This window comes from Lactuca saligna, chromosome 4, assembly GCF_052625555.1.
Source record: "Lactuca saligna cultivar CGN05327 chromosome 4, ASM5262555v1, whole genome shotgun sequence".
Taxonomy (NCBI): Eukaryota; Viridiplantae; Streptophyta; class Magnoliopsida; order Asterales; family Asteraceae; genus Lactuca; species Lactuca saligna.
In genome coordinates, this window is record NC_136420.1 from 284,571,287 (window position 1) to 284,582,936 (window position 11,650).

At 35.2% G+C, this 11,650-nt stretch overlaps 1 protein-coding gene across 1 annotated transcript; it reads right to left on the reverse strand.

Moving 5' to 3' along the window:
- Positions 1-748: 748 nt before the first annotated feature.
- Positions 749-6,215, reverse strand: LOC145043716 (TMV resistance protein N-like). Its single transcript, XM_078992455.1, has 5 exons — positions 6,108-6,215; positions 4,329-4,828; positions 2,991-4,089; positions 2,592-2,891; positions 749-2,476 (listed from the first exon to the last, which is right to left on the reverse strand). The coding sequence occupies exons 2-5, from the start codon at positions 4,805-4,807 to the stop codon at positions 887-889; spliced, it is 3,468 nt and encodes a 1,155-aa protein (XP_078848581.1). The 5' UTR covers positions 4,808-4,828; positions 6,108-6,215; the 3' UTR covers positions 749-886.
- Positions 6,216-11,650: the final 5,435 nt, after the last annotated feature.

Sequence of the window (11,650 nt, forward strand, 5' to 3'; positions counted from 1 at the left end):
TTACCACAACAATACACATCAACAAAGACAAAATTTTGCTCAAGAAGCGGTAGCGCTTAGTGCAACAATTCTGATGAAGAATAGAAATTAGGGTTTGATGAAATAGGATCAAACAGAGAAAGATTGAAAGAAAGAAGATGATGATGAAATAGAACTGATATGTTGAACGATTACACAATCTGAAATTGTTCCAGGGGAAACCCCTCTCCCATAGCCAAAGCTAGAGCCGATACGGAGTATCAAACCTAGATGAATTTCCTGTTTTACCCCTTATAGTATTTAACTATCTAATTCCTATCAAATTCATTATAATATTTTGAGGGAATAATCATTTCCTTGTATGTTCATAATAAGATGAAAGAAACAACTTGTGTTCATACAATACTTCCATAGGACAAATTATTCCTTCATACAACATTTTATCCATGAAAAAAAAGCATACTTGTGCATAATTGCATACTAAGGTTAGTGAGGTGACATTTAAGATTCTACTAGGTGATTAAGTTCTCCCGGCGAACATAGTCTAATTAGCATGTTATGCACGAGTAGTTGAAACTTCATTGAAATAACTTATAAGCAATCAACTCGAGCAAAATTGATTATCGAGTTTTTGTATCAAATAGTTATTATTCTAACATAAAGGTCGTTGAAAAAAAAATGCTCAAGGATACATGCAAAGAAAAACAATGAAACAAAACAAACCGATACTTTGACACAGCTTATAATATAATTGTTGAATTTTCACTGAAATATCAAAATTATTGTCATATCAATTTTACAATTCAAATCAAAATAAGATTATCTATATAGAAAACAGAGAGAGTATATACATGTTACAATAGTTTTTTGTGAATTGGCTTTTCCAGGTCTTCCCAGCTTCTCAAAATCATCCCACCATTGCGTAGACATCTGTTTCGTATACTCTGCCTTGTATCTCGGATGTAAACCCACATGACTGAAGAAGCCATCTTGGTGCAAAAATACAGAGACCTTTTAACAAAAGAATGCTCTGTGGAAGATGACTTATGCTTGTAACTTTTATATCTAACACTTTTAAACATTTCATCATACAGATGCTATTCGGGATATCTTGTAAAAGTTTACACCCTCTGAGGCTTAGCTTCTCTAAGCATTCTAATCGGCCAAGATCATCAGGTAACTTCTCAAGCAACCAACAATACATAAGTTCGAGAAATTTCAAATGTTTCAACATACAAATGCTATCCGGAAGATGTTTAATCGTTGTATATGACAAATCTATCTTCTCTAAACATTCTAATCGGCCAAGATCCTCGGGTAACTTCTCAAGAAGCCTACAATGCGTAATTTTGAGAGACTTCAGAGCTTTCAGCATACAAATGCTTTCAGAAAGATGTGTAATCCCTAAAGAAAACAAAGTTAGGTCCTCTAAACATTCTAACCGGCCGAGATCCTTGGGTAGCTTCTCAAGAAGCAAACAGGATATAAGTTTGAGAGATTTCAGATGTTTCAACATACAAATGCTATTTGGAAGATGCTTAATATCTGTACGCCATAAAGTTAGCTCCTCAAGACATTCTAACTGACCCATGTCCTTGGGCACCTCTAGAATACTACCTTCAAGTTTAAGATTTTTTAAACGCCGTAACCCACAAATCCTTCCTGAAAACGTTTCAAGGTTTGTGCAAGCACACATACCTACAGAAATAAGAATCTCAAGATTTCTAGTCAATGAGAGTCGATCTTCCTTATAAACTAAACCAAAGAGAAACTTTGGCAAGCTATTGTCAGGGTGAAGTGGGCATCTTTCTACGGACTCCACAATCAAGTCTAACTCGGCTAAAGGACCAACTTCAAGTGACTCATCCACTCTACTAGAAGTATAATGCTTTAAATTAAACTGAAAGGATCTAAACCCCAAACAACCACTTAGGTGCAAGTGGGCAAGGTTTTTTAGACATCCAATGGGAGTATGAAGTTCTACCAAATTATAGCATCCGTTAAGATCTAAATTCCTGAGATTTGGACTAAGCCCAAGGTTAAGGCTCCTTAAATTTGAATAACTAATGTCGAGGTTTTCCAGTTTTTGGCATTCGTCGGCCATGTGAAGTTCTTCCAAAAAATAACAATATCCAAGTTTTAAATTCTCGAGATTTGGAGTCGACCCAATGTCAAGGGTCCTCAACTTTGAATTAGTGAGTTGTAGGGATCTGAGATATAGACATCGACTGGGCATGCGAAGTTCTACTAAATCACGGCATTCAGAAAGAATTAATGTCTCGAGATTCGGAGCGAGCCCAAGGTCAAGAGTCCTCAACCTTGATGAATTACTAAGGTCGATGGATATGAGATTTAAACATCCACCGGACAAGTGAATTTCTACCAAATCATAACAGTGTCGAAGATTCAAGGTCTCGAGATTTGGAGTAAGCCCAATGTCAAAGGTATTCAGCCGTTGCGAATAACTGAGGTCAAGGAATCTCAACTTGTTAAGAACCTAACAGAAGCAAAGCAAAAAAAAAAAAAAAGATGAATATCGGTGTAATTACAAAACAATGGATGTACAACATTATGATGAATCATGCAAAACAATCAATCAACCATAATTCTACCTTGTTTCCTCCCCCTTCCCGAAGTTGTACAATTCTGCTGTTTACCATCTCAAGTGCCACAAGATTATTTGCTTGAAATGTTGTGGGTAAAGACCTAAAAGGATAATAGTTCACACATAGACATCGCAAAGCATTTGGAAGGTCCAGGATAGCTTTATTATTAAATTCCAAATCCCGGAAATGATTTCCAACTACATAATAAAGAAATCTAAGTTCCTTCATCTTTCTAAGACCTTTAATAAGAATATACGGATCGAGCTTCGTATGGTGGATTAGTATACATCTTGTTGCTTTAGTACCCTGTAATAAATAAATAAAAACAAGTCACCATGAAACTTAAGTCGTAACGAATGAAAATGTGTTTCTTTTCCCAAACTTACAAATACACTTGATACTTACCAAATCATTAGCCAATATCTCTTGAATTTCATCTTCAATCCACAAACGGCTATGTTTGTGAGGCTTATTCGGGTGCCCACGACGAACAATATTCTTGCCCATTTCTACAATATGGTCATGCATTTGCACACGCTTATCATCGAAAAATATGAGAGACTTTTGCTCAAGAACTCTTAAACCATTTCTAGCATGAAATCCACAGCTCTCAAGCACTTTGATTGCCAAGTCTTTCCGCCAACCTTTCAAGATGCATGCAACATCTAGAAATATTTCCTTGTAATCTTCCTCTAGAGCAATATAACTTATTTCCAATTTTTTCAAAGTTTCTGTTTCCGGAATCGTTTTTAGTCTTTCTAGGGCATCTATCCATTCAAGCTCATTTTTACCACAAAGAAACGAACCCAAAACTCTAATCGTTAAGGGAAGACCAGCAGCATAGCATACAACTTGTCGAGATAGCTCATTGTAACCATGAACCGGGATCTCTTTACCAAATGCATACCTACTGAAGAGGCAAATTGCTTCATTAAATGATAAGAGATTGACATCACAAATCACATTCACTCGGTATGCTAATAGCACTTGCTCATCTCTTGTTGTAATAATAATTCTACTTCCCGGCTTAAACCAATTGGGCTCGCCCGCTAATGCCTCAAGTTGGTCTATATGGTCCACATCATCTAGAACAACAAGAACCTTCCTATTAGGCATCATCCTCTTTATCACGTGCTTCCCATCATAAACACTATTTACATTGATGCCTTTATCGTTTAAGACATCTGAAAGGATTTGATTTTGCAATGTCTTCAAACCGGAAAAAGAAGCAGTTGAAACTTCCCTGACATTTTCAACAAAGCTTTTACCTTCGAACTGAAAGGATATTTGATCGAAAACAGCTCTAGCCAAAGTAGTCTTCCCACCACCTCCCATCCCCTTAATGCCCATCATGCAAACATCATCAAAACCAATTCTTAAAGATGAAACAACTTCCTTCATCCTGGATTCCATTCCTACCAACTTTTTATCAATGTTGAAACTAATGGAATGTAGCTCTAGTGAAAGCTCTTCAACGATTTTTTGAATGAACTTAGCTTCATGCCTGTATTTTCAGGAAGATTCAATTAACATACTCGTAATCCCACATGACCTGTTACTTTCAAGTCTATAACATAGAACTCAATATGCAACATAACATAGTTGTACAATCATATCTCATGGTTAACTTTTCAACAAGACGCAAAGTTTGAGTAAAAATTTGGCAATCTAAGAGGTCATTTACGAGCTTTTTAGATCCAGGGAAAACATAAAATTATTGCATAGATGTGATGAATGAATTACCCATTAGCAGTATTCTTCAACTCCCACCCAGCCAGATCTGCTGCTTCTTTCAGAGCCTCTCTCCATTTCCCAGCAGCTTCTTCATTTTCATGTTTGGAAAAGGCTTCTTCAACTGCCCCACTTTGTTTGCGGACTTCAGAAGGTTCCACATCATAGAAGACGGGGTACACAGTATGCTCAGTTGTTCTATGACATTCCATTATCTTCATGAGTTCATCCAAGCACCAGGATGAAGAGGCATAGTTCTTGGAGAAAACAATGATGTAGAATTTTGAGTCTTCAATGGATTCGATGAGCTCTTCACTAATCTTTTTTCCTTTTTTGATTTTTTCGTTGTCCTTGTAAGTGCGAATGCTTTTCTGCTGAAGCGCATGATACAGATGATCCACAAACTTCGTGCGAGTGTCTTCACCTCTAAAACTCAAAAACACATCATACTTAAAGCTCTTGTGAATTGATGAAGTTGAAGAAGATGCCATTGAATGTATACTTGGTTAATCCTTTAAAATCAAATCTTCGTTAGGGAAAATTTATGCGAAACACTTGCAAACAAACTAGAATGAGATGAATTGTCTCAAGGGTGTATACTAAGAACATAATGGATATAGCACTGATAAGGTGAACATGATGTGTGTTTTGGAAACCTTTGGAATTTGGTGGAGAAGAAACCTCTTGATTGGTCAAAATTAATTAGATAGCGTTTGGTACACGAGACTGAATTGGACAGGACAAATTTTCTACATAGGTATTTGACAGGTTATGTAAACGCATTTGATAAGGCTAGAACACAGTAAAACAAGATGTTAAAGAATACCAGATTGCCCTTATACAAATTTCTTATCAACTAAGTTTTCCACACAACTTATTCATCAAATCCATAAATTTCAAATAAATTCTAAGACCTAATAATCAATATAACTTCAAAACAACAAAGTTGTTAACCCAATTGTCTAAACATCCATAATTTTAATTAAATTTCTATGAAATTACTTAACAGATAAAACATTCTAAATCTCAATATTAATATCCTCTACTCAAGAGCACTCATACTGTGTCCCCACTGTTGCAGGTCAAAATGATCAACAACCAGTTAAAAGTAGAACAAGAATCAACAATTTGCTTAAATAATTTGATGACAACATGATGGAAGAAAAATTTTCATCTAAACAATTTTAAGGCGTTCTAATTTGTTCAAGCAGACTGCAATCTCATGATAAAGAAGTAAAACTCCACAATATGAAAATTCTGGAAACAGAAGAACTAAAAGCATATCATCAGGAGACGTACTAAGTTCAACAAAAAAGTGAGAGACTTGATTAAAGTTTTAAACTGTAAACAGCACAGCAAACCGATGTTGCTCTGATCGGATAAAGAATGAAGATTTCGACATCTTTGACTTTTGAAAATCAAACCCGACTCGTTTTCAATTACAAAATCGGTACAAATTGTTTCGAATAACCGATATGTACATTGATCTACAGGAATGTTTCACGACTGAAAATATTTGATCTGGAATTGTAAAGATACCAATATTAAGTTTGAATTTGAAAAGAACGGAGACGGAGTGAGTTTTCAAAATCATCCAGGCAAATTAGGCCGTTTCAAGGAAAACAGTCATGAATAAATCTCTTATACAGAAGCTGTTCTTGAACTGGTCTCTATACATCAAGACTAATGGTCTATTTTGCAAGATTACAACTTTTTAATGTTTGAATATCCTCTACAATCAGAAGGAAATCAAGCAAAGTATAGAAATTAAGATAGAGATTAAGCTAGTACCGGTGGCAGGTGGTATAAACGGTACTTGAGGTGTTGGATAGAAGAGAGGAGACACGAGAGAAGAGAATCGTTGATGGAGATTGAGAGAGTAGAGACGAGAGAGAAGTGTTGACCAGTTGCGTTTGGGTGAAAGTCGGAGACGACCGGCCGTGTGATGATCGATGAAAGTGAGATGCGATTCGCAAAACTAGAATAGTGGACCATGGGAAGCAGTTTTGGTAGGACCAAACCTATCAACCAAAATCTGAACCTTACTCCAAAATTACTGTCTTTGTTTGAAAGGTTTATTTAGGGTCAAGTTTCTCTAATGATATAATATCATGTCATGTGTCTATTTTTTATTTTAGATTTTAAAATTTAAAATTTTTATTATTAATTATATCAAACTAGGTGAGGAACCTGTTTTGTGGGGTATAGATTTGTTAATAGTATAGAAAATAAGAGATTATTGATAAATTGTTTTGGTTGTTTATGGTACGCTTTGACAGTTTATTCTGGTGGGCGTGAGTTTCTTTCTAAATCATCCATGCCATATTTTAAAAAAAATGCTAAGTCGTTATACAAAATTGAACAAAAACCAATTGAAACTTGGCTACTCTTAGATATATTACCGTATTGTATGCAAATTTATAATATTATAAAAAGTAGTACATAAACAATAAAGTAACTAATCCAAATCGTTAGATTTAGCAATAGTTGTTGTAGAAATAGTAACTTATTTTCATTACTTTATTTGTTATAACATGTTGCTTTAAAGTACAAGTATTAGGAAGAAAAAATAGTAAAAGTAGAGTGTTGTAAATGGAAAGAAATGAAATCCTCATAAGCTTTCAGCAACTATGTTTAACGTCATTATTACATATGTAACTTGATGTTACTTGTATTTAGTTTCCTACAACAAAGAGTTCAAATTTGAATAATGAGTTTAGTCCATTTTTATTTATAAATAAATAGATAATATGAAGTCTTACCATATATATAAGTGGTAATTTCTGTAAACAATAAAATATTTTCAAAAGTATGCATCTTTTTTTTGCTTTTTCCGAATTTAAGTGCTCAAAAGTAAAATATATTGGTGACTTCAACCGTTTTCCTAGTCCATGCATAATTAAATAACTAAATTTTAGAATGTAATAAATAGCAATGTGCTTTTGTTAATAGTTTTTTCTATTATATTCTACTTCCATTTTTTCCTATAGTTCCAAAAATTATATATTACACTAAACCACCAATAACAACAATTTTAGTGGCATTGACAAATGACATTGTCAAGGACCTAGCTTTTACTCCAAAATGATAATGGGTAACAAAATTTCTTCTTGCTGCATTTCAAAAAGGTTCAATTTAAGTGTGACTTTTTTATTTGCACTGTTAGTTTAATATTAATACTTATCATTTAGATTTGGTTTGTGTGTTATACCAAATTTGGTTCCTTAAGTTAACCGAAAATGTAACATCCTATTTAATTAATAAATAAATAGATAAATTGGATGAGTGAATAGTCGCAATAAATTCATAATATTTAGTGGTGTGTTGGTTTTGGGAAGCCAAATGTTATAAATCGGATCATTCGGGGGTTAAAAAGTAATTTTGGAATTTATTTTGAAAAGATTTTGGAGGCTAAGGGGCTATTTGGTAAGTATTAGACTTAATTTGTAAATGATTTCAGGAGGTTGGGTTAAAAAGGTAAATGTCTGACTTAAAATGAAAAGAATTGGGGGAGCAGGGGTATAAAGAGTAAATTTTGGGCCTTTGATGCAAAAGTGTTATGGGGAGGGACCAGTTATGCCATTATGGCAAACTTTTATAAGGAGCGGGTATTTAAGGGTTCTAAACCCTAACCTAAAGAGAAGAAGCGGCCGCTACCTCCCACCTTGTCTCTCTTGTTTGCGGTCGCAAGCCTCACGACCCCCACCACCAGTTATGTTCCTTCGCCCGTTGAAGCCGGAGTGCAAAGTCACCAGCTACCGGGAAGCACCAGATCATCCGGCGCCGTTGTTGCTTCAATGTACCGGCGAAGAGATGTCGCCTCCGATGTGAACCGTTGCCTTGTGCTGCTGCTGCTGATGACGCGTCGCCATCTTCTGCTACGATGGATTTCGACCGTGTTCCATTGTCGGTGTCGAGCAGTAAACGCTGTATTCCCCTTTCTTCTCTTGCTGCTACTGTGATTATTGTTTCCGGGATGGATTGCCACCATTTTCCCCACCGTAAACGCCCCTCCATTTCCGGTTACGGTTGGACCTGTCATGTGTCATCGCTGTCGCCATCGTTTTATACCATCGTCGTCATTTGCGCCACCTGGAGGGGTAGCTGGGCTCGTTTACGGCCAGAAGTGGGCATGGTGGTGGTGTGCTCATATGATGTGGTGGTTTGAGGCTATATGAGCACTGCTTGGTTGGAGATCCGAAGAAAGACCCCACTGCCACCACCGTGAGGTGGTGGCTGCCGCACTCTACCGCCGACTGCCGCCAAGATGGTTGTGTGTGTGTGTTAGATTAATATGTGTGTGTTTATTTTGTTTAGTGTGTATTTATTTTGAGAGTAAAGCCTTGTAAAATGTAACAGAAAGTGAAATAATGAAAGAAAGGAACCCTAACCACCACTGTGAGGTGGTGGCTGCCGCCACCGGCCGCCGTGTCGGGTGGCGGTATGCTTGTCTTGTTGAGTTTGATTCGTTTGGGTGCTTGAAACTAGCGGTGGCAAAAGTTGACACGACACGATAAAAATACACGAAACGAAATTGAGACGAAATAGAAATTTGAATTCATGTTCGTGTTGTTTAAAAAAAACGACGTCGTGTCGTGTTCGTGTTTCAAATTAGAAACGATAACAACACAACTAAAACACGATATATACACGATTATAACATGATATTAAAACGAAATGAAACACGACTATAGAACAATACTAAAACGATAATAGCACGATAATTCCATTTTACACTTTATTAAATGATAGGTATTTAATAAAATAATAATAATAGGTATTTAAATTTATGCATTAAAATAATTAAACAATTAAGGATTCAAGACCTAGGCCTTTCCATCGGCTTCTTTGAAAACCCAAAAGACTTTTAGAAATTCTAATCGGTGTTTTGCATCTCCCCATTCTCAATACTCAATAGAACTAGAACCATAAACCGTTGATGGCGGTGTTATTTGAAAACCATACACAATCAATTTTGTTAAAGGAATCTCCAGTTCATTATTTGTTTTTAAACTACAATCCCTCAACCACAAGCCGACAATCGGTGATCGCAAAACCAATTTGCTCTAGCCGTTTCCTATTCTTGCTTCTCAAACTTGTTTCGTTTATGGTTTAGCCGTTCAGACAATCGCAATTGACTCATATACTTGCTTTATTGCTTCTCAAATCTCAACGACAATTGACGCAAGAAAGGTAATTTTATTATTTAATTTTCAAAGAATGTTGCAACTGGTTACTTAGAAAATGACTTTTGTGAATTGTGATATCGTTAAGTACGCAAATACGTAATAGCACTAAACATTTGTGCACTCAATAATTTGTCACTTGCTTTTTTTGTAGTTTCTTATACAAAAAGAAAATAAAAATATTTCTGTGATAATTCTTGATTGATTTTGCAATAAGGAGAAGTTGTATACATCTTATCTCTTGATTACTTCTAATATTGCTCCATACTTGTTTCTGAGATACTTGATTTTACTTATACTTCTAGTCTTCTTAATTACTCTGAATTTTGTTGTTATTTTAATAAACTGTACATTCCATATTTTGCTTCTGATTGCTTTCTTAGTTTCATATTGCAGCTTTCTTTTAAATATTTGTTTCCAATTTTTATTTCAAACAGTTTGATAAGAAAATCGACATGAAGAGGGCAAAGCTTGATAAAACACATAATACAAAAAAGGCAAAGCTTAATAAAACAGATACACATTCTGCAACTGTAGCTCCTCAGATATTTTATTATTTTTTTAAACTTTTCCCCATCTAAATTATATAATTTCTGAAAAAGACCTTCCTTTTTTATTTTAGGATGTAGAACTTGAAGAAGAAGCTCATGACATTGATGTTGTGGAGGTAGATGTTAAAGTAGAGGGTGAAGAAGATCATGTAAAAATGGAAAGGGAAAGGTGGTTTGAGGTATGGAAGTATTATACTAGACTTCCAATTGGTGCAGATGGTAGGGAAAGGGCTGAATGTGATAAGTGCAAAAAAAAAGATACATTTGTGAAACAAAAAATGGGACAGGTAGCTTGAGAAATCACATTGCAAAGTGTCCAAGAAGGGACAAAAGTGACATAGCACAATTCATTTTTGCAAAATCAGGTGGTTCAATTTCAATAAATTCCACAGCTTTTAAACCCGAAAGATTCCGTGAACTTATTAGTGAAGCTATTGTCAAGCATGACCTTCCCTTTAGGTTTGTAGAGTATGAGGGTATTAGAGAAATCTTTAGTTACTTAAATGAAAAAGTTACCACAATTACTAGAAACACCGCTAAAGAAGATGCGCTGAATTTGTTTAAAAGAGAAAAAGGAAAACTCAAGAAATTGTTTGAGTTACTTCCTGGTCGAATTTCATTAACTGCTGATTTGTGGTCTTCTATTAACACAGATGGTTTCTTGTGTGTTACTTCTCACTTTATTGATGAGGAGTGGAAGTTGCAAAAAAGAATTTTGAACTTTCAATATATGCCACCTCCACATAATGGTGTATGTTTGACCGAAACAATATCTACTTTATTGACCAATTGGGGGATTGATAAAAAGTTGTTTACAATCACGTTAGATAATGCTGCAAGTAATGATACTTTTGTCAATCTCCTAAAAGGTCAATTATGTAATGAAGGTGCACTTCATAGTAACGGAGATTATTTTCATGTTCGATGTTGTGCTCACGTGTTAAATTTAGTTGTGCAAGATGGCTTGAAGGCTATTGATGAAGGGATTGTCAAAATTAGAGAATCTATCAAGTACGTGAAGGGATCTTCAGTAAGGAAAAGAAACTTTCTGAATTGTGTGAAACAGGTTAATTTGAATCCAAATAAAGGCTTGCGACAAGATGTTCCAACAAGATGGAATGCTACTTTTCTTATGATTGAAAGTGCCCTTTTTTATCGTCGTGCTTTTTTCCGTTTAGCACTAAGTGATTCTAATTACTTAGATTGTCCAAGTAATGAAGAATGGGGCAAATTAGAAAAGATTTTCAAATTTTTGGAAGTATTTTATGAAGTCACATGCATTTTTTCTGGAAATAAGTATTGCACAGCAAACTTATATTTTCCTTCAGTTTCCACGGTTGTAAGAAATTTAAAAGAAGAAATAGAAAGTTCGGATACGTTTATAAAGATAATGGCTTGCAAAATGTATGAGAAGTTCTCTAAATATTGGTCCGAGTATAGTCCAATTTTGGCCATGGCTGCAGTTTTGGATCCACGTTATAAAATGCAATATGTTGAGTTTACTTACAAAAAACTCTATGGAAGCAGTTTTCGTGAGCATAGTGATTGTATTCGGGAGAAGTTACATGATCTATTTGGTGAATACGTTATTGAATCA

Bases quoted from the DNA above. Each gene is read 5' to 3' on its own strand.
- LOC145043716 (XM_078992455.1), bottom strand. From the start codon at position 4,807: ATGGCATCTTCTTCAACTTCATCAATTCACAAGAGCTTTAAGTATGAT. The intron at 4,090-4,328 runs GTAATTCATTCA...CTGAAAATACAG, and splicing joins TTGAAGAATACTGCTAATGG to GCATGAAGCTAAGTTCATTC. The intron at 2,477-2,591 runs GTAGAATTATGG...TGCTTCTGTTAG, and splicing joins GGGAAGGGGGAGGAAACAAG to GTTCTTAACAAGTTGAGATT.